General features: G+C 39.7%; 2 protein-coding genes across 3 annotated transcripts; both read left to right on the forward strand.

The window, feature by feature from the left end:
• The first annotated feature begins 1,927 nt into the window (after positions 1 to 1,927).
• On the forward strand, positions 1,928 to 4,883 carry LOC102799875 (potassium voltage-gated channel subfamily V member 2-like). Its single transcript, XM_006792014.3, has 2 exons — positions 1,928 to 3,273; positions 4,128 to 4,883. Exons 1-2 carry the CDS (start codon positions 2,014 to 2,016, stop codon positions 4,407 to 4,409), a joined length of 1,542 nt encoding a protein of 513 aa, XP_006792077.2. The 5' UTR covers positions 1,928 to 2,013; the 3' UTR covers positions 4,410 to 4,883.
• Positions 4,884 to 8,082: 3,199 nt separating this feature from the next.
• LOC102799224 (N-acetyllactosaminide beta-1,3-N-acetylglucosaminyltransferase 3-like) lies at positions 8,083 to 14,046 on the forward strand. 2 transcript variants are annotated; one of them, XM_006792011.3, is made up of 3 exons: positions 8,083 to 8,168; positions 9,890 to 10,001; positions 11,082 to 14,045. In XM_006792011.3, the coding sequence occupies exons 2-3, from the start codon at positions 9,988 to 9,990 to the stop codon at positions 12,232 to 12,234; spliced, it is 1,167 nt and encodes a 388-aa protein (XP_006792074.1). In that variant the 5' UTR covers positions 8,083 to 8,168; positions 9,890 to 9,987; the 3' UTR covers positions 12,235 to 14,045. The 2 variants fall into 2 exon arrangements, with proteins under 2 accessions (XP_006792074.1, XP_006792075.1); XM_006792012.3 differs by having other exon boundaries at positions 8,086 to 8,168; positions 9,913 to 10,001; positions 11,082 to 14,046.
• Positions 14,047 to 22,757: the final 8,711 nt, after the last annotated feature.

The following is a 22,757-nucleotide window of genomic DNA, read 5'->3' on the forward strand; positions in this document are numbered from 1 at the left end:
ATGGCACTATGAACTGTGTTCACAGACAGTAATCTCTCTCATTTAATGCAATGCCACCTGAGGGCCCAAAGATCACAAGCCTTGTCCCTTGTGGACAGAGATTTCTCCAGATTCTCTGGACTTATTGACAACAGTACGCATGCACTGTAAAAGAGATATTCTCTCTTAATCTGAAATTGCTCTCTGATTTGTTGCTGTTCTTTTTTGCAGATTGGTAAGCCTCTGCTGATATTTGTTTCTGATAAACTCTGCATCTCTAAGATGCTCCTTTTATACCCAGTCGTGTTACTGACGTGTTTTTGATTAACCTAATTCGTTACAAAAACTCATCTTTTTAAACTCGCTTTTGGTTGATTTTTATTTTTTTTATTTTTACTTTGTGATTTTTGTCTTGAATTTGTGCTATATAAATACAACTTTACTTACTTGTTTTGCAGAAATTGAAGAATTGGACTGCATTTTATTAAGGCTGATAAACCTTGTTGGGTTCAAGACAAAGATACTGAAGTTTTGATGTCAGGGTTAACTCTAAGTTATTTATGTAAAACTCCACATTTCTGCCATCTGTGCTGAAGACTGTAGAGATGACAGTGGACTTCAGGAGACATCCTTCAACACTGCTCCCCCTAACCATATCAGACAGCCCGGTGTCAATTGTGCCGATCTTTAAGTTCTTGGGTACCATCATCTCCCAGGACCTGAAGTGGGAGACCAACATCTCCTCCATCCTCAAAAACACCCAGCAGAGGATGTACTTCCTGATACAACTGGGGAAGTACAGCCTTCCACAGGAGCTGCTGATCCAGTTCTACACTGCAGTCATTGAGTCTGTCTTGTGCTCCTCCATCACAGTCTGGTATGGTGCAGCCACTAAACAGGACAGGTGCAGACTGCAGCGGACTGTGCGGGCAGCAGAAAAGATAATCCGCGCCCCCCTGCCCTCCATCCAGGAGAGGATCCTCTCAAGAATCAGGAAACGGGGAAAATCATCACAGACCCCTCACACCCTGGCCACAGAATTTCTCTACCTGCTGCCCTCTGGCAGACGGTATAGAAGTCTGCAGACCAGGACCACCCGACATAGGAACAGTTTCTTTCCCCTCGCCATCTCCCTCTTAAACAGTTGAACTGTCACACTGCTCACACTGCCAGACTGCAACTGCACCTTATGTACATTCTGTGGTATTCATTTCATTTTATCCTGTATTTTATGTGTATAAAATTTAGATTGGTTATTTATGGTTGGGTTATACGCCTTGGTGTATGCATGTGTGCACATGTGTACGTGTGTGTGTGTGTATATATATATATATATATATATATATGAGAAGTGAATGAGTTGGAAAGAGGAGGGGGAAGGAGGCACGATTACGAGAAGAAACTGTGTGGGCAGTGTGGGCGGGGGGTGGGGGTCATTCAGGGACATTGATAATATGCTGTGATTTCAATATTAATTTAAAAAAAAAAAGACCATTGAGGGTGGCACGGTGGTGCAGTGTTTAGTATTGTTGTCTCACGTCAAGGAGGTTCTGGTTTTACACTTCCTGGTTGGCTGAGGCCTTACTGTGTGAGGTTTGCTTGTTTTCCCCGTACCTACGTAGGTTCAAAATCCTTAAAGCAACTTTGTTTACTAATCCTGCCCTCCATGCCCCTCCCTCCTAAATATACAACTACTTAAGGGAACTTGGAAGGGTCCCAATGAGATTAAATTGATAAAATCCCTGCTGCTTGTCCTGATCTTCTGGTCGTAAAGTCCAATGTGTTGTCTTTGCTGTAACAGACAGACAGAGGAAATTCCTTCTGTCCCCTGACTTCCAGGAGTCACCATATCAGCCACAGCTGAGCCATCAAACAGGAAAACCCCGTTTTCCCTGGGATGTCAGAAGTGGCTGCAGGATCAGATATTCGTGGATTTACCATGTGTTGATTACATCTCTTTCTCAGAGTCTTTCTTTTAATGGTTGTTTTCCTCTTTTTGTTCTGTTGCATTTCCTGTCTTGGACCACAGCTGATATGGCTTGCTCAGAGAACGCTCAGCTGCAAACATGTTTGCAGAGTTCCTGCTATAGTGTCAGCTCTCTCTCAAAGTGCACAAAGGACAATAAAACATTCCCATTTTCTCAGGAAAAAACAGCAAAAGCGTGGAGCTCACTGAAGAATCTGGACTATCCTGGGATTAAAGATGACTGCCCTAAAGGTGAGAAGACACCCAAACCCCAGCAAAACATGAACTTAAATGTAGGAGGGAAAGTGTTTTACATTCCGAGAATGTGTGCAGTTAGATATCCTAACACTCGAATAGGCTCCTTAGCTCTCTGCCGGGACCAGGCAAAACTCCTCACCCTCTGTGATGACTACTCTGTGTGCAGCAACGAGTTCTTCTTTGACCGGGATCCTGCCTTCTTTCACCACATCTGCCATTTCTATGCAACCGGAGTGCTTTGGATCATAGTGGAAATGTGTCCCATCAGCTTTGAGGAAGAAATTGCATACTGGGGCCTGAGCCTGAAGGACACACAGTTCTGCTGTTGGATGGTGTTTCAGGAGAAGGTAGATGAGCTGAAGGAGAACCTGAAGGTGGAAAGAGAACTAATGGCTGAGGTCGAGGTAAAGTACAATGATGAGTATTTCAAGGACATGATGTTTGGGGACGTTCGGATGACTATGTGGAACATTTTGGAGAATCCGTACTCGTCAACTCTTGCGAAGACTTTCACTCTGCTCTCTAACCTTTTCGTGCTCTTGTCCATCGCTGCAATGTGTCTCAACACTGTGGAAGAACTACAGTCGTACAGAATCTATGACAAAACCTACATGGAATGGGGAGAGATCGTCACCATTGTGTTCTTCGCCTTTGAGTATTGGATTCGTCTCATCACCACTCCTGACATTGTATTATTTTTGAAGAGCGGACTTAACTTTGTGGACATGGTTTCAGTCATGCCTTATTTTGTCCAGATCATCATTGAAGCCTTTACTGAGGATGTAAGTGCACAGGAAGACCTCAGGGCCATGGCTTGGGTCAGTGAGCTCAGCCACGTCCTCAAAATTGTCAAGTTGCTGCGGATCTTTCGGATTTTGAAGCTAGCCCGCCACTCGACCGGCATGAGGGCCTTTGCATTTACTCTGCGGAGGTGCTACCAGGAGGCCTCTTGCATTTTTCTCTTTATCGCCTTGGGAATCTTCACATTCTCTGCTCTCCTGCATTCAGCAGAAAGGGAAACCGAGGGCTCTCCCATCAGCAGTATCCCGTACGCCTGGTGGTGGGCAGCAGTAAGTATCACTGTCTGTAGCTATAAACTCCACATCTCCACGTCTGCCTTTGACTTTTTCTTTCTAAGCAAACATCTGCCTATTATGTGCGCTAATAAAAGGAAGGTTCAAAGAAATGTGTACTACAGCATCTAAGCCCTAACCCAAACCAGCAGCTTATTTCCTTTTGCAGTCTCTTTTCACCTACCTACTCTTCCCCTGAGCAATAAGTTGAACGTTCTAACACCTACAAGTGTGACTTTCACATGTCTAGAAATGTAAACACTCTCTAGATCAAGGGTTATTATTCCACTACTTATTAGTCAAACACAGAAATTAATTGATTTTCACAAATGTAACATGCAGTGATCTGTACTTATGTTTGGCTTAAAAAACTAAATTCTTCTCAGCATTTTTTTTAGTCTATTTGTATAAATTTCTTAAATGTCAGTTCATGAAAGGCAAACCCTGCCCAAACTGTTTTCTCATAAAGAATTACAAGATGGCGATCCTAACACTGGTCAACGGAAGTGGTCTGCTGTCTGTGCTTTTTCTTAAGTATTTTGACACCTGCTAGAGCCACAAAGAGGCTAGGGTGTAGGTTTTGATGGAAGCAGCAGCCTGATTGTACAGAACTGTCCAATAAAGTTACATATTTTAATGTTTAAACTTGCACTGCAGACTTCAGATAATGTCTTTGTGTTGCTTTTGAAGTAAAATTAAACAAGTGTCGATTCAGCAGATATTTTCGAGGCCAGCTGTACTACTTGTTAGTTTAAACTTTTAATTCATTCTTAGAATCAAAAATAACTCTGATTAAAGGACACGTTCCTGGAAACTGAACATAGGATTTTGTTTCCCCTTTTCTCTCTCAGGTCAGTATCTCCACTGTGGGCTACGGGGATGTGGTTCCTGTAACTATCCTGGGCCGCATCGTGGCCTTTGGATGCATTACTTTTGGGATAATCCTCAACGGCATGCCGATTTCTTTCCTGTTTAACAAGTTCTCTGATTACTACAGCAAACTAAAGACCCAAGCTTACAATTCTACCTCAGTCCAGCGCCGCTTTCAGCTTAAGAAGAGACTCAAGCGTAAAATGGATGCATGGTTCCATCCCTTTGAAGAAGATGACACCACAGCCCAATCCCCACGCTAAGTGCATCTCATACATGACCACTGTGTACTGTGAACGTGCTGCAGCCTCAAGCTGTCTTCAAAAGTTAAAATGTGGTGCAAAAAAATTAAACCTAGCACATGTGAATGAGGGCAGGAAGAGGAAGTGGAAAGTTCCTGTGTACTAATGCAATTTCTGGCCTGGTAGTTTCACAACTACCACATGCACCACTGTTTCTTTTTCATTGTGTATGCATCTTGTATGTAAGTAATTCATGCGATTGAAAAGGAGCCTGAATGTCCAACCCAGGTTTTTAACCTCAGGTGAATCCATCGCGATGCTTATCTTCCACCTGACACCAGTGAATTATAAATAATCAATGCCTGCCAATGACACCTTCTTTTTTAAGTATGTGTCACATGCAACTGTGACATACCAAACAGGGCTAAAAGGGGTTTCTGGTTACCATATAGGTTACACTGTAGATTTCCCGCTAAAGCAAAATTATACTAAGGAATAACGACCCTGACACGATGTTTTGGTGAAGGTCAAATTAAACGTTTCTGGATAAAATGTGAGCAGGTTTTGACATGTGCCAAGAGGAAAATGTATTTTCTTTGTTCCCAAATGACTTGGGATTAATAAAAACAAATGAATACAACAAAACTTGCATCTATTTAGGTTGCAGTATGTTAGCCTGAAAGGTTAAGTAATAAATTACTAACAACTTTTAAAAAAAACCTGTCCTTAAAATTGATGTTTATTGAAAGAGAGTTGCATTTTCTATGCAGTTTCTTTACACTCATGTCACTGCTGGCTGCCTGATAAAAGATAATGTTTATAAAAATAATCTTTTATAAACACTCCACTGTAAAACCTTTTTCTCATGAGTCTTCAATGACTCAAGGTCTTTTGTACAAACACATATCTCATGCAAATAATTTAATCAGAGGGGGGGAACTTGTGTATGCATATAATATTTCCATATGGTCTTATCTGAGCTCTGTTCCACGAAACAAAAGGTCATTTTCACATTTAATGTCTGGGGGGAGGACTTCACAACAGTTCCTGTCATTAGACTGGTGCTCCCAGTTCTTCACAGTGTTAACTGTAAACATTTCTATATGTCACTTTTATTTTTCCTTGTGCGTCCTGTGGAAATTCCTTTTTTTAAAGTCTTGATGCATGCTCAATCATAGTAAGTAAAATAGTAAAAGATATAACAACAATGGGCTGTGAGATCAGTTTCAAATGCGTCCTAGCTGTTCCCGTACTCCTGACACACAAGGGATCACTAAAGTGCTTAGGCAGCAGTTGTCCTTCTCTCCTGGATACCTTGGAGCTTTCTTTTTGCCAAAGCTGGGAAGGCTTTGACAAATGTTCAGCTGGGCCTACTCAGGGCCTTCTTGATATGATGTTCTTCTGCTTTCCTGGCCACTCGGTCTGTGGGGATGTAATTTGCTCCGTGTTGTAGTGTCCTGATGACACCCAGTTTATGCTCCAATGGATGATGAGAGTCAGACTGATTACACTGATCCATGTGTGTTTACAAAACACATCACCTTCTCAACAGAATCCAAGGTGTTCTGGATATGGTGTTTAGAGCTTCCTGCTAACGGATTGAGGATTGAAGCCAGAAACTTTGACATGTTATAGGTGACCGAGTTGATGATACAGACAATTGGTCTGTATGTAATTGGGGAGATTTAAAGTTGATACTTGCCCATTATATTTAAATGACTTTGACAGTCTGCTGTAGGGGTAAACCCCACTATTCCATAAGATATCACTTCATTTGGTGGAGTGCGCTGTTTAGTATACAGGTCCGAATTCTCCATCAGGTATTCACCCGAGTTGAGATCTGGTGACTAAAAAGCTGCATATCACCTTACAGCCACATATTTTTCCAGATTCGTAGTCAACTGCGCTGTCCATTGTTTCACTCTTTAAAAGAGATTACACAGCATATTACATCAGGTATTGCAAACTCACACAGAGCATAATACATTCAGTCCTAGCACTGGTGAGTTTTTAATCCATATTTCACAGTGAAATGCAGTTAGCCTAGTAAAATTAAGCTTTAGATTCTTCCCCTTCCCTGTCTTTCTCTTTCATTTCTCCAAATTGCTTTAGTGTCATGACAGCAGAAACTATAACCGCATTTATATTTCCATATACTACAGCGGTATTTTTATGCTGTGCTTAACTCAGCACTTTTAACTCTCGGCTAAAAAGATGCCAATGCCGATGGCAACTAAACCTTGAGGTTCACGTTCTATGTTTAGTTGTTATGCCTCATGTAAACATGTAGATTTCAGTGTAAATATGAACTGAAATATTTGTAATTTTTTCACCCAAGTGCTAAAGGTTGAACACGCGAGGCAAACATGCTCGATCAATTCAAAATTGCTAAATCATTCAATTATAAATCATTCAACGTGTGGGGACAGCAAAGTAGGACAGCCTCTGGGATTAAACATAAACTTGAAGGTGGACTTGGGATCAAGTGTTTTCTGTCAGGAATCAGCAGGGAGTGCGAACACTTTTAGTATTCAACTCTTGAAGATGTTTGACTTATTGTTGATGCTTGGCAGCGTGGAAAATGAGTTTTAAAATGTACAAAAGGTTCTTGAAAGCGTTTGGAGTCCTTCTAGCCCCGGTCAAAAAACTGTGTGCAAAATAGAGGAAATTTAAGACCATGAGCGCTTAAACAACGAAGATCACTGGAAGAGTAATAATGGTCATGGCAGCACTCCAACAAGGAAGAACAGGCTTTCAGAAAGAACTTCCTTTTATTTTGGTTGAAATTTACACAGAAGCATGCCTGAAAAGTGTTGTATAGACAGAAAAAACCAAAACGGAAAGATGAAGAAATATTTTCACGATAAATCCGAAAGGGATTAAAAAGCTTCTGAAGACAAAGTGCAGGGAAATATTTAAATCTCAAGGCCAAGCCCTTAAAAGCATTTTACCATCCATATGAGTTAAGGTCTTCTTGTTTTACTGTGGTGATATTTACCTGTGTCCTACTGTGACCTCTGTCTCTACAGATACGACTAACCCTACAAGTAGAGTTTTAACTACATTAAGTGTCCCATTTGGTTGAAAAGGAAGCTCAAATCTTTAACTGGATAATGTGATCTTTCGTAAATTCTGCTAAAGGATTTCCTTGGACTGCGTTGTGTAAAATGCTACTAGTGGATGTATAAATGGTGAATAACTCAATCACCCAAGCACTTTTTCTAAGTACTTTCTATCTAACATCCACACGCATTCACAATCCAGTGGATTCAGTATCTTATCCAAGGATACTTTAACATGCAGACCAGAGCAGCCAGGAATTAAACCACCAACCTTCTGATAAGTTGATGACGTGCTCCACCTCCTACAGCTACTCTAATAGGGAATAACCTTTACTTTTAAGGTTTTATTATTAGGTAATCATCAGTAGTACATTTTATTTAAGCAGCGTCTTAATGATATTGTAATACTTATAATACTTCATTTAAAGTATTATAATATCATATATCCTATAATAATCACAAGTAATATTATTTCTATAGATATTTGTTATTAATCAACAGTCAAAGTAATTGAAATTGTGAAAGAAATTAGTCATAGCGGGATGATCGCAGATCGTTACCGACAGGCAGTAGATAAGGAGATGACGCACTCCTGTTCGGGGCGGACAGAACAACGCCCTGCAGTGCAGGGACCTGAGCTTTTCAGCCACCGGATTCTGGATTCACTATTAGTCTGACTTCACTACAGACACAGGAGAGGGGCGATCTTCTTAAACTTGTAAGTACTGTACACAGCAGCTTCGCGAAGTGCTGTCTCTGTGTCCGTGCGCGTCCTGGAAATTATAACTCTCGAATAAAGTTTCCGTAAAGTAACGGGATCTGGCATAGGGAGCATCACATGTTTAGTTTGTACTATATATTACCGGTTATAATAACACAGTTTCCTGAGAAATTACGCATAGACGACAAATGCTGTTTAAAAAAAATATATTTTGGAGTGTCGCTTTTTAAAATCTCTTATTTTATGAATCTTAACTGTCCCCTAGATTAGTTTACAATACTTTAGGCATGACTCGCTATATGAGAACTCGACGAAAGCTAAATATAAATGTCTTCTGATGCTTCAGCCATGCGCGGCGTGTAACTCTGCTTACTTTGGCTTACACAAACTCTGTCTGGTTTGTGGAAGCCAAAGAAATGTCAAAATCCGGAAACAAACTAATAATAGTCGCTTAAAGCTCGACTATTGTCTATTCAACAATATGACACTATTAAAAAAAAACAAAAAAAAAAACAAAAAGTGGACTTAAATGTTCACCAATGCTTCTTTTAATCTCCTGATGGTTTAGAAAAATTACATTTGTTTAATACGCCTTGTGTGTGATGGAGCTGGTAGATATTAACCCACTAAATGGCACCATCTTAAAACAAACTGGAGAACAGAGACAACAAAGACCAAACAACAAAAATAAAATATAATATTTGGCAAAAAAAATTACAGACTGTGGCTACTGATGCTTGGATGACAATACACTATGAAACGATTTAATAAGAAATTTATATAATAACCATTGGACTTGCCGATTAAAAAGTAAATCTCTTCAAATGACTGTTGTACCTGAGAATAGTCTGGACATGTTCAAGACTGAAAGGAGCTCTTATTGTCTGAAAGTAGAAACACCACAAAGTAAAAACCACATTACAAGGGAAAGTCTTAACCAGAAAAGTGTACTTAAAACCTGTGCAATCATGCTCTACCTTGTCCAGAAGACTCTAATTTGAATGCTGTTTATCATTTTGCTTTTTACAAAACTAGCCTTCTGTATTTGTGAGTCTGCACAGTATGTAACTGGTTAACAATTGTCCTTTGTATTGTAACAGGAAATTGAAATAAGCATAGAAATATTCAGCGATCCTAGTAAATAACACTTTCACACACAGCAAAAATAATTTTAAAAAAGGCCTATATGTCATTCATCTTTTTAATTGTTTTTGATGTCGTGGCTGTCACAAATCAAATACTCACGACACTGTGCAGTTAACTTCCGTTTTCCAGTTCATTTTTGTGGAATCAAAAGCTAAGCCCATCGTTCCCGACTTTACCGTGATGTTGTGCCAACTACACAAAAATCACGCAAAACAAAAGAGGAAGAAAACTAGTAACAGTTAAAACTGGTCAACACTGAAAATTCTGCTTTAATAACAACATAAAGCAATCTGCCGCAGCTGTCCTACCGCACTAACATGCTTAAGGATTGCTGAACACTGTTACACTGCACATTTTGAGTTTTATTGCTGTCAGATTTGCATTTAAAAAACACACAAAAGCTTGTGTGGACCGGGAACTTCCTTTTCTTTCTTTCTTTTCCCCCCCTTAATGCTTCTTTCGAAATGACTGTGTGGTTTTATTACTCAATGTCAGACACAGCCTATGTAACATATTCCATCCATTCTGAGGACACAAAACAACATTTGATTTATTTTTATTTTGTGTGACAGCATCCCGTGTGTGGATTTTTCAGGCACATGTCCAGCTGCCTCATGTCTGCTCTGAAGCTCGGTCTCCTCACTCCTGCTGGCTTGTCACTCTGAGAGTCATGTCGTGGTGCAGGTGAGTTTGCATTCCTGCTGCCCAAGTGTTTTTGTATGTTTTTTCGTGGGAGGGTGTTGCCTTCATTTCAAATTAAAACCAAAATGTTAGTTTTGCATAAGTGTAAAGCCACATCCCACGAGGTGTCAGGGCTACAGCAAAGAATTTGGTAGTTAAAATGATGCTTCAGTCTTTTGCAAAACAAACATCACCTGTACTGTAGAAAGGATGTGTGAAAAACATATGCTGTTACATGCGTGTTGCATTTTGTGTGCATGCACAAAAATTTTCAACGCAACACATGTTCTGTTTAATTTAAAACAGGAAGATGAATGCTTTGAATGGTCAACCCATGTGCACCACACAGTCTACCATTAAGGCACCAGCATTAGCTCTGTTGGAAGGAATATAACACCCATTGATGCGTTTTAAGCTGTTTGAGGATTGATTTTAACAGGTGAAACCTCAGTATAGATCTCAGCCTGCAAACACAGTCACACCAAAGTGACACAACCCTTACTGATACAGTATCACATTACAAGATAAGACAAAGGCAACATTATAATAAGGCCCCATTGTAACGATCACTGAGCTAACACTGGTACGTGATCATTCTAGAGTTAAATTGCACTCTGTCCTCATGTTTCAGGAAATCACAAGTTTACTCTTAAAACCACATTCAGAGCGAAGGATCATATTCTGAAAAATAATTTCACCTTATGCCTAAATGTCACAGATATAGAGAGCAATTGTAACATACAAACAAGTCAACAAGTGTTTAAAAACCACTGTATTGTTAGCTAATAAAGGGAACATAGGTCTTAAAGTGGCCAGCAATACTCTGACAAAACAAATTGCAAGTTCCCAGCAAGTAATGCCCTTGTCAGTGCAATGTATGCTACAGTTGCGGGTTTAACCACATCACCCTAAAGGAACTTTCAAGAAGAATGCGAGGGTCTTATGCACTGCACAAGTAGTATGTAAATCTATAAGGCTTTGGCTCACTGCATGCTTGTACTTGCTTCTACTCAATAACTTCCACGGTTAGTCTAGTTTCATTCTGATCTTAATCAATCTCTGTCTTTTGTCTTGTCGCTACAGAGTTTTGAAGATGAAAACCATCAGGGCAAGAAATGTATTGATGGTGGTAGCACTCGGGCTTTTGCTCCTTCACCTTTGCAAAGATTTTGTTGACCATAAAACTATAAGTTTCCACGTAGATGTTAGAGAGGACCACAGCCGACTGACGCAAAACACCAAAAACAGCACATATGTATTCTCATGGCCAAAATGTCAACAAAACACATCTGCTGCCAACATCGCTGAGTTCAACTCTTTGCCTAATTCTATCAAGGATTTCCTCTACTATCGCCACTGTCGCCACTTCTCCATGCTACTGGACGTTCCGGACAAATGTGGAGGAGCTGATAAATCTGGAGAAGTCTTTCTTCTTCTGGTCATTAAAAGCTCTCCGGGGAACTACGAACGCAGAGAGGTGCTGCGCAAAACGTGGGGTGAAGAGAGGTTACACAACGGTGTGTGGATTCGACGGATCTTCATCTCAGGAACGACAGAGAGCGGGTTTGAGAAGGAAAGGCTGAACAAGCTTCTGGAGCTGGAGCAACAGGAGCACAACGACATCCTCCAATGGGATTTCAGTGACACATTTTACAACCTTACATTGAAGCAGATACTCTTTCTTGAATGGATGGAAAGGAACTGTCCCAATGCCCACTTCCTGTTGAATGGTGATGACGACGTCTTTGCCAACACAGACAACATGGTCGAGTATCTGCAAAGCCTCAATGACAATGACGGAAGCCAGCACCTCTTTACTGGCCATCTGATCCAAAATGTGGGCCCTATTAGATCAACAAACAGCAAGTACTATATTCCTGTTCAGGTGCAGGAGTCAAACTCGTACCCTCCTTATTGTGGTGGCGGGGGCTTCCTCCTCTCTGGCTATACAGCCTCAGTCATTTACAATATGTCCCAGTCTATTACCATTCTTCCCATTGATGATGTTTACATGGGGATGTGTCTGGCCAAGGCAGGACTTGGCCCCACTTCCCACATGGGCGTCAAGACAGCAGGACAACACGTTCCATCCCACAGTATAGACCAATACCATCCTTGCTTTTATAAAGAGGTTTTACTTGTGCACAGATTTCTTCCAGCTCAGATGTATCTAATGTGGCACAGAGTACACGATCCAAATCTAAGATGTGGTCTCTCCAGCCAAAAATATTTGTAGCACCAAACTTTAACTTCTAGGCAATAATAGAGCTTAGTGATGTTCCAGTTCCTCCTGCTTCCAGCTCAAATGAACATGTGTTTGTTTCACATACTGTAAGGAGAAAAAACTTTTGCTGGACAGAAGGGACTGGCACATACCTTAAATGAGTTGACAACATTTGAACAGGCAGGACTGGCTGTTGCGTTGCAATATAATACATTATATTTTGTCTTTGTCTCACCAAATCTTGTACCTTTCTTTACCAGATTGTCTAATGTTACTTAGTAGGTACTATACTGGTTGGATTGCTAGATTTTGCTTTTGCTTGAAATGCCCACTTACTGCACAGAAAGAATGAATGTGAATTTTAAGTAGCCATCAAGTGTAAAGTTACGCCTCATTTTGAGAATTCTCATTGGAAAATGAGTCCACATTTAAAGTCATTGGGTCTGATTTTCTATATTTTAGTATCACATAAAGTTCAGCATAACTACAGCTGATACAGACTAAGAAAGGCCACATTTTAGTAGACAAAAGCTGCCAGCTAGAGTGCAGCTGTGTGTTAGCTACCTTGTCCTGAGATTAAGGACATGAAAAATGGCCAAGAATTGAAAAGTTGGCTCTGTATTGCATAATTTACTGAATTTCTATCACGTAGAAAATGAGCCAGGTGTAAGGAGAGTTACCAAGTTAATGTAATTCAAATAGCCTATGAACACTGAGCAGTTCTCCCGTCAGCTGCCTGTAAATCAAACGTGAATTTTAAGAGCTGATTGTAATATTTAATTCATACTTTCTGTTGGATTTTTTCTGTATGTCGCGTGCCAGCCGGTGTGAAAATCATGAACAGATGACATATAATCAGCCAATTCAAATGTAAAGCATTGCAGAGTACTATGGTTCATCTGTATGGGTCTTTTCATGCTACGATTGTATGTAGGAAAGTACATTTTGCGGGTTAAATTGGTTATAAGAGCTGGGTATTTATTTACAATAAAATACAGCAATGATATGAAAACATTTTGCATACAGTGCTTAAAATATACTGAGACTTCTCCAAAAATAAATAAATAATTTAAATAAAACAGGACAAATAACAATACAATTCATCACCTAAAAAGAACGATTGAACTCATGTTTGAGTTGGTTTGATAATTTAAGTATTACATTTGGTAAATTTTACACTGCAGTTTAATTGTACCCGTAAACGTCTGAACAATGCCCAGCTCTAGATCTGATGCTTGTGTTGCTGCAGATATCATCCAAAATAATTTCTCAGGGTTTCTTAAGAATAAAAGGTGTAATATATATATTTTTTTATCTTCTTAATCCTCTTTGTTCTGTTAAGCCTTCTTTATTTTGTTTGTTTCAGCCTCAATATTTCTGTTACACAAAGGGATTTGTGCCTTACATCAGTGTTGCAGAACATAACAACTGGGTGCCGGTAAAAGCCATTACAAGTAGTTGCCAGTAGGCAATCCAATGCAGGATCACTGTTTCATTAAGAATCAATATCTGTTGTTGCAGATTCAGTATGCTGAATTGAGTATATGCACAAATGTTCAAATCTGTTTGGGTTTAATGCTGCTAAGTAAGGGACTTTATGTTGTACAGTTAAACAGCTTTAAATGGTAATTGAACTGCATACACTGGCAGTACACAATCTTCTCGTTTTAAATAAGATGTACGCATAATGTCCTTGGACCTTTTTTGTTTGGGTGTACCTGCGCAAGAAATTTTGGAGGATTATTTTGTAATAAACATTGGGATAAATATTTATAAGCTGCCTTGGATTTTGTTCATGTCTGTAAAGAAATTGTTATATAATTCTAACCTTACTTAACACCAGGTGGAGGAATGTGAGGAGACTGTTTGGGTCCGTTTTAAATTTTTTAGGTTTTTTAAAAGATGTTAAGAATTAAATTAAGAGAGGATGAAAGCCAACATAACAGACAAAGCAACGCTAACTGAAAGCAACGCCTACAAGGCTTGTTTTTTTTCCCCTCTCAGGGGAAGAGGTGGGCGGGCGGTTACTGTGCCCTTTTTTCGGTCTTTAACTCAACACTTGCTTTGCATTGCCCAATCAGTGTTTGGTATTTAAGGACTGTGAAGTAGTCAGACTCGAACGTCAAGGAAGGTGGTAGGGAAGCAGACTATGCAGACATTTCAGGTTTCCAAGTTGAGCAATTTATTTACAGCGAACTTAATTTAATGTAACTTAACAAAACTTCCTCCCCAAATAAACTCTCCTCTCTCCTGCATCTGGTAGAGACTGGCTTTAAATAGGGCCATCAATTTCCCTCCAATTGCCCAGCTAGTACCACTCACTCAACTGAGGGATCTAAAACTCTACACAGATTATCTAAAAACACAAAACCTCTACACACTTCTAACATGCACATTTACACAACTAAATGGCAGTGTTAACGAAAGGGAAAACATTCAATAAATCCCTTTAAACCTTAACACAAACAAAAGGAAGCATCTCTGTGGAAAAAGAAACCCCTCCACTTGGTTTGACCTGCTGATGTCACATATGACATCAGCAGGACTTTAAAATGAGGAAATGCCAGGTGGGTGTTTCTCCACACCTGAGTATGAACAAATGACTTAATCTGTAACATAATAAAATATAAAGAAACATAACTTAGTATTTGTCTTAATTTGCAGAATGTTTGATTTGCCGGCAACCGAACGCTTACACAAACAAACCCAGGATAGTGAGTGAAGCAATGTTACTTGACAAATAGCAAATCATAGCAAATACATAGAAACAGAATAATGTGTACAATGTGCAAAAAAAGGTAAACGCATATGGGACAAATGGAGAACATTGCAACTGCTCCTCCACTTTGTCACAAGGACCAGCAGGTGCTGCTGTTCTCACACTGCTGGCATGTCTTTAATGGCAAATAGGTTACTTTAATAACTCTGTGAAGGTTCTCAGTCATCCAGGTCATCGTAGTCAAAGGAGCTTGCAAAGAAAAGCGTCTGGACTTCTTTAAGTTGCTTGAAAAGGTTAATGATGTACACACCGTCGCTTTTTCTCTTGTAAACGTACTGTTCCATCTGGAAGTCCAAGTTGGTACCTCCCAGGTGGGTTCCCGCTGCCAGGAACTTCAGCACATCCTCCTCCTTCATTTGAAGGACATCCAGACCTCCGGACATCGTGACCGCTTTCCCTGCGTTACGAGTTAGTGGGAGAGCACGAAACAACGCCGTATGGAAATCTGACCACACGGTGAAAAAGAGGAGCAACTTAAAGAAGTCCAGACGCTTTTCTTTGCAAGCTCATTTGACTACTTTAATAACTGTTCAAATAGTTACTTGCCTTTTCTCGGGTAGACTGAAGAGGATAGCTGGTATTGCTAATCTGCTTCAAACACTCTATGGAAATGACAGCATGGACAAGGACTTCATTGTTGGATAACTGCCTGCCTGTTTGCTGCCCCTCCAAATCTCATGTACCAGAAAATAGCAAGTTGTATAAAAGTCAATCGTCTGGAAAAAGTGTTAAAGTGTGTATCATTAACAAGAACTCTTTAGCATGTTCCAAAGGCAAAAATGCACCACATCAGCCATTTTTGAATGCCCAAATAGCCATACTTGCTAAGAAGCAAAACAAACCCTTTTTTAAAATTATTTTTTAACTTCCGTCACTTCCGAGATCTAACATTTGACTTGCGAGGTACGAAGAAACCACAATTTGTCACACAGCACTCCAGTCACACGCTGTGTCCCATCAGCATCTTTTCAGACTTGTATTTTATCAGTTCTGCTATGATCTGATAAAATGTGTGCATTAGAACTTCCTCCGGCAGAAAGTAAGAACATGAGCAGCATTGCCCAACTGTTTCATGCATAGAAGTAAAGCGTTTAGCTAAACATGCATCAGCTGTCTGTGCAACAGCGAGAGCTTCACCTGCCGCAGGCAGTGTTGATGAGGGTTTGCTAGGTGACTCCACCTCCAGGACATCTTGTCCTATTTAAATATGGGGTGGCTCCTTTATTAGTCAGTGTTGACTGTATCAGATAAATTTGTTTGCTCTGAGAAAATAGAGAAGTAGCATTTTGAAAATTCATTTGATTCCGGGTTATCTGTGGCTTCGAGTGCAGAACACACTGTACAATAATCAAAACATAATCAAAACATCAAAAGGCATACAAATGTATATATGTGTATGTATGTATGTATATGTATATGTATGTATGTATGTATATGTATATGTATGTACATGTCATCTCCCAGAGCTCCTTTAACTTGTGGTGTACCTCAGGGGTCCATTCTAGGCCCCCTGCTGTTTACTCTGTATTTGCTCCCTCTGGGCGATGTGCTGCGCAAACATAATGTGTCCTTCCACACCTTTGCTGATGACATTCAGATCTACCTCCCTCTGAGGTTAGACTGTAAGGACTCTTTGCAGCCGTTATTCTCCTGTCTGTCTGACATTAATACTTGGATGGCTCTTAACTTCCTACATCTAAATGAAAGTAAAACTGAAGTCATTGTGTTTGGGCTTCCTAAAGACCCCAACCTTTCCTTTGATTTTATGGGACCCCTAACTTCCAAATGTACTTCCTCCATTAAGAGCCTCGGTGTTACTTTTGATAGTGCTTTTAAATTTGATAAACAAATCAGCTCCGTAGTCAAGGGATCTTTTTATCATCTACGGATTTTAGCTAAAGTCAAGTCCTACCTGTGCAGGAACGATCTAGAAAGGGTGGTCCATGCTTTTATTACATCACGGCTGGACTACTGTAACTCCCTTTATGCTGGTTTAGATCGTTCCTGTCTGCATCACCTCCAACTGGTGCAGAACGCTGCTGCTCGCATGCTGACCGGTTCCAAAAAGAGAGACCACATCACTCCGGTCCTCTGCTCTCTCCACTGGCTCCCAGTTGCTTTTAGGATTGATTTTAAAATTTTACTGCTGGTTTTTAAGGTTCTTAACGGTACTGCACCTGGCAGGTACCTGGTACCTGGCAGAGCTTCTTAGCATTTACCGCCCCAGGAGATCTTTGAGGTCAGCAGACCTGATGCTTTTAGATGTTCCCAGGTACAGATTAAAGACTAAGGGAGAGAGGGCTTTTGCTGTGGCTGCACCCAGACTGTGGAACAGTTTACCTCCTCACATCAGATTCTCCACAAGCCTAGGAACTTTCAAAACTGCTCTTAAAACTCACCTCTTCTCATTGGCTTTTAGCAAGGTTTAACTTACTGTATTAACTTATTGTTTTATCAGTGAGGTGTTTTATGTACTTGTTTTTTATTGTATTTTATATTTGTATTTTATTGTACAGCACTTTGGTCAGCCTTGGTTGTTTTTAAATGTGCTTTATAAATAAACTTGACTTGACTATGTGTGTATGTATATGTAAGTATGTGTGTATGTATATGTATGTGTGTATGTATATGTATGTGTGTGTGTGTGTGTGTGTATATATGTGTGTGTGTATGTGAAACTTAATTACTTAAGTGAAAACTTCAAAGACATTTTAAGTAGCATTTCGATGCAAGTAAATGGCCTGCATTTGTATAGCGCTTTCACACATAAGTAAATGTAGTTTTATCACAATTATGGTAACAGCACAGAAGAATTATTACCCACTATTATTCTGTCAAAGGCTTGGTAAGATAAAACTATGGGGTCAAAGGTAATGAGAGAGAGGGAGAACACTGTGAAAAACAATTTGTATGTACTTTTTGGTACTTCTCTCTAGTCTTTGTTGTGGTTTATTTCTAATACGAATATAATAATACAAGTTTTAAAGAGAGAGTCACTTTTAAGAATAATGTCTAACAGCTGACATCTGTGTAAGTCGACCCATGTCAAACTGGTTTGAATGTATTGGGTTAACCATTATATCAGTCAGTCATAAATGTATTGGGGTGAAATTAAGATAAAATCAAAATACTGAAAAAAAACAAGCATGCCTTGAAATTCTGAATTATATTAATATACTTATATGTAAATATACTTACTTTATTTCTACCACTGTGTGTAACTGGACTATAAGCTTTAAGAATTTCATACAAGTCAGGAATGCAAAACACAGTGTATTACAGTGTACATTGAAGAAAATACAATATTGCATTAAAAAACACATTTTTAAACTTAAGTTTCTGTAATATTTCAAACCCGTTCAGACAAAGCTAAAACTTAAACAAGCTGCTTTTCAACCTTACATTCCCCTTCAGTCACTGGCAAAAGAAAAAAGTGCAAATTATTCTGAAATAATACTTAATACATACTAGAGATGGCACGATACCACTTTTTTATGTCCGATACCGATACCGATATCATAAATTTGGATATCGGCCGATACCGATATGAATCCGATATAGTGTGTTTTTTAATCAATAAAACTGTTTTCTTAATATCTTGCTGCTTTTTGTATAAGTTCATACTCAAGTTAAGGAAAAAATATGTGTATGCAAAAAATACACTGCACCCAAAATATTTAATAGTTCAGCAAAACTGATGAATCTAAAAAACTTAAACCTACTCCATCCTCCCTATTCTGGTATTTTAAAGAGTAAGCAACCTAACTAATAGGGTTCTAAAACTCCCAGCAAAAAAAAAAAAAAAAGGGAACCACCCCCCACCTCATGATGCTTAATCAAAATAATCAACTTTACAGTTTTTTCTGATTGCTTAAGCACATTTTTTGTAACTATTGGCTATTTTTGCAAAACTCTACACACAAATAAGAAAACCTGTCACCCAATTATCAAAACATTGTAGTTCTCTTGCAAAAGCGAACACAGCTAGATTAACTCTTCACACCTTCGTAAAAATGGTGTTTCCGTATCAAACAGTACACACAAGCCATCATCTACTAAGCACACAATGCGCTAACTGCACACTGATGGTATGAATAAAAAACACATCTGGCTTTTGCTTTCTCTGTGCACAAGGTAGGCTATGTCAGTTAACTTCAAGTACTATTATTCACACACATCAAAACAAACATAAGTGTTTATTTCCAAGTATAGGATTATTTGCAATCGCCATATTGACTATATGGGTTTCTTGTTCTGCAGTGAACATGCTTCCTCTGCCCCCAGCATCTGGTCGTCTAGCAATTCTGTAAAGTAACAATTTCAGTATTTTTACATCTATGGTATTGTTGTGCTACAAATCTTAGTGCAAAGTGACTGTACTAACTGATTCTCATTTCAAAATGTCCTTATGATGCTTGCTACAGAGTAGTGGCTCGAGTTAGGCTGAACCCGTTGGCCAGCTTCCCTCAGGGTCATTCCACGGTTGATTACATGGTCCACTATTGTAGCTCTGATGTCATCAGCAATTCTATTTCTTACTCTTCTTACCCTTCCTCTCCCCCCTCCTCGTCCTCCTCTCCCCCCTTCTCATCCTCCTCTTGCTCCTCCTTGTCCTTGTCGTCCTCTTCATCCTACTTCTTCACCTCCACGTCCTCTTCCTCGGCCTCCTCTACTTCTCACTCTTCCTGCTCCCTCCATTGTACTCCACACACAGAGCTTACCTGTATTATAGTGCTTAGGCTGATTGCAAAGTGAACTAATTATCTAAAAAAGTTTTCACAAGTGAAAGTGTGCCAGACAGTTGGCAAAATAGTGTTAATGATAGCCATACATGTGTATAATTTTGCTAGGAGTGTGTTGGAAATTTGGTAATTGAGTGTAAGCAGTGAGTTGTGTTTAAAGTTCTGCAAAAAGAGTGTTGTGCAGTGAATTGTGCCTACAGTTTTGCAAAGTGTGTGTTACAAAATTGCAAACTGAGTGCAAAGCAGTGTTTGTGCTTTTAGATTTGCAAACTCAGTGAGTGGTTTTGCTATAAGTATTAATAGTTTTAGGAATTGTGCTATAAGAATCACAGTTAGGGTTTAAGCATTCAGAAAAAACTGTAATTTGATGCAGTATGAAAACAAATGCACAGAAATCAATTATTTTTCAAGAGTAATTAAGTAGATTCAACATCTTTCTTCAACAGAATTGCAGACTGCACAGATGGTATCTTCCCAAAGGAAAAAGTACTGTAGCTTACTAGGGTATTTTAGACTTAATAGTTACTATATACAGTAATTGACTTCTTTGGGTGTAAGATTCAGATAATTATTTATTAAAAGCAACACATTTTAAATGAGAATAAGAAAGAAAAGTATGTCTTTGTGCCCCCCTTTTCCCTGTTAATGCCCTATCGGCCCCCCTGGCTAAACTTTGCTAGATCCGCCCCTGCACAGTTACCAGCCGTCAGCTACGTAGAAAACGATCCTGGTGTAGAAAGTAAATAAATTCTAACAACAGCTTATCAAGCTTAAACGTGCTGCTGTTGTTCAGCCGCTGGTTTCCTTTTTCTGGTGCAAAGTGGGCCAAAAACAAAGAAGAGAGACGGACTCACGACAGAAAAGCCGATCAGCTGATCATTGATCAGTTTCATGATTGAAGTAGCAGCAGCAGAGGCAGGGCTGAACTGGGACAAAAACTTGGCCCGGGCATTTTGACTAGAGACCGGCCCCCCAGGTATTATAGGAAAAGCCATAAAGCCTTTGAATGAAAACAGACGCTGTTGTGAAAGTGATGTACACTGTCTTGTTGGTATATGTATGATTTCTATACATTTTACGTCAGATAAAAACTTTGGTTGTAATCTTCAGATAATTATTTAATAAAAGCGAGACATTTTAAATGAGAATAAGAACGTATTTCTTTGTGCCCCCTTTCCCTGTTAATGCCCTACCTGGCCCCCTGGCAAAACTTTGCTAGTCCCGCCCCTGCACAGTTACCAGCTGTCAGCGTAAAAAAGGATCCTGGTGTTATTTGTCTCTCAGAAACAGTTCATAACTTCCCTTTAACTCATTCATGTCACCTAAAAGGTAAACCTGTTTGTCCATCACCTGTTCAGCTCTGATGATTCAGTAAGGACATCTCCTGGTTTCATCTTCATGTTTCCCTCTCACCACATATCCAAACCGATATCATGACCAGCAGCTTTTACAGCTGTGGCTCCAGCAAACATCAGCTGATACTTGAAATTAATATTAAATAAATTCTAACAACAGCTGATCAAGCTTAAACGTGCAGCTGTTGTTTAACACGACATCCGTTGGTTTCCTCTTTCTGGCGCAAAGTGGGCGATAAATAAACAAGAGAGAAAAGCCGATCAGCAGATCATTGATCAGTTTCATGATCATGTTCATTGAAGTAGAAACAGGAGAGGGAGGGGGAAGAATGAGCGAAGAAGAGGCAGCTGACAGCATAAAGACAGAATAACTCCAGCTTTGTGTCTTTTTCCATTCTAGCTGAAGTACGGGACAAACTAGGCTCCTTTTCAGCTCAATACGAAAGACGTAATATTTTCTCTGAATGTGGGACGATTCCGTCTTTTTACGGAACAGTTGGCAACTCTACTAACGAACCTTATAAATAAAATAAAGTTCACCATCAGTAACATCATAGCACCCACCCAGCTGTATAGAAACTCTATCATGCTAGGTAGTACGCAGTATTGTAAAAAGTCAGCACAACGAAAATAAACTCCACCTAAACTTGGTTTATATCTGACCCAGATAGACTGCAGGTCATAACTTCTTACCTGAAGTTCAGTTCACCTGACACTCGGACCGGCGGCCGCCTCAGGTCTCTCCTTCTCCTGCCTCCCCTTTCTCTCATCCACCTGCTGACCTCCACCACTTGCTAATGTTACTGAATCTGTGGAAGCTCCGCGATAGCCACCACCAAACAACTGAGTTATTTTTACACACCGGCCAGCATCTGACCAATCCACCAACTTTCATTATTTATACCGTTACCAGAATGAAAAAAAAATTATCGGCCCATAAAAACGAAAAATCGCCATCGGCCCACCGGGCAAATGCCCAGTATGACCAATGGCCAGTCCAGCTATGAGCAGAGGGAGAGAGAGAGGCAGTTGCTCCATATATCCGTTGTTAAGCTTAACGCTGGAATGCTTTATAAACATTCAGAGATGAACTTACACACTTGCTTTACTTCTCTCTGGGAAAACGTCCTCGGAGATGAAATACTGGATTGGTAGCGAGGCTACAAATACACACAGCAGCTCTATCACGCGACGCATACTGCTCCGACGTGCTACGGTTATGAGCCGAGTTACGCCGTGTCGCAAGTTCTGTGAGGTGCTTTTTTTGATATTTAATGGATCGGATTACATTTTTCATTTCTCTCCGATATCCAATCCAGTAATTTACGTCAGTATCGGACTGATACCGATACGTAATATCGGATCGGTCCATCTCTAATACATACATACATTTTTTTTTTTTTTTACCACATAAACTTATTAGCTTTATATAAGCTTGTCCAGCTTGTCTTTCTCCCACTCATCTCAAAAAACACATTTTAATTTAGAAAAAGAGCTTTATTTATGCTTTGCTGCATCTTTCATAAGTGCGATCAACGCATGAACACAGAGAACTAAAGTTACATCCAGGTAACATATATTTTTCATCTACTTTTAAGACGTTGTGAGCCTAGGTTGGGTTTAAACACTACTGTTAGGATTATGAATATTACTGAGCTA

Source organism: Neolamprologus brichardi, chromosome 15, assembly GCF_056152115.1.
Source record: "Neolamprologus brichardi isolate AB-2024 chromosome 15, ASM5615211v1, whole genome shotgun sequence".
NCBI classification, from domain to species: domain Eukaryota; kingdom Metazoa; phylum Chordata; class Actinopteri; order Cichliformes; family Cichlidae; genus Neolamprologus; species Neolamprologus brichardi.

Bases quoted from the DNA above. Each gene is read 5' to 3' on its own strand.
- LOC102799875 (XM_006792014.3), top strand. From the start codon at position 2,014: ATGGCTTGCTCAGAGAACGCTCAGCTGCAAACATGTTTGCAGAGTTCC. The intron at 3,274-4,127 runs GTAAGTATCACT...TTTCTCTCTCAG, and splicing joins ACGCCTGGTGGTGGGCAGCA to GTCAGTATCTCCACTGTGGG.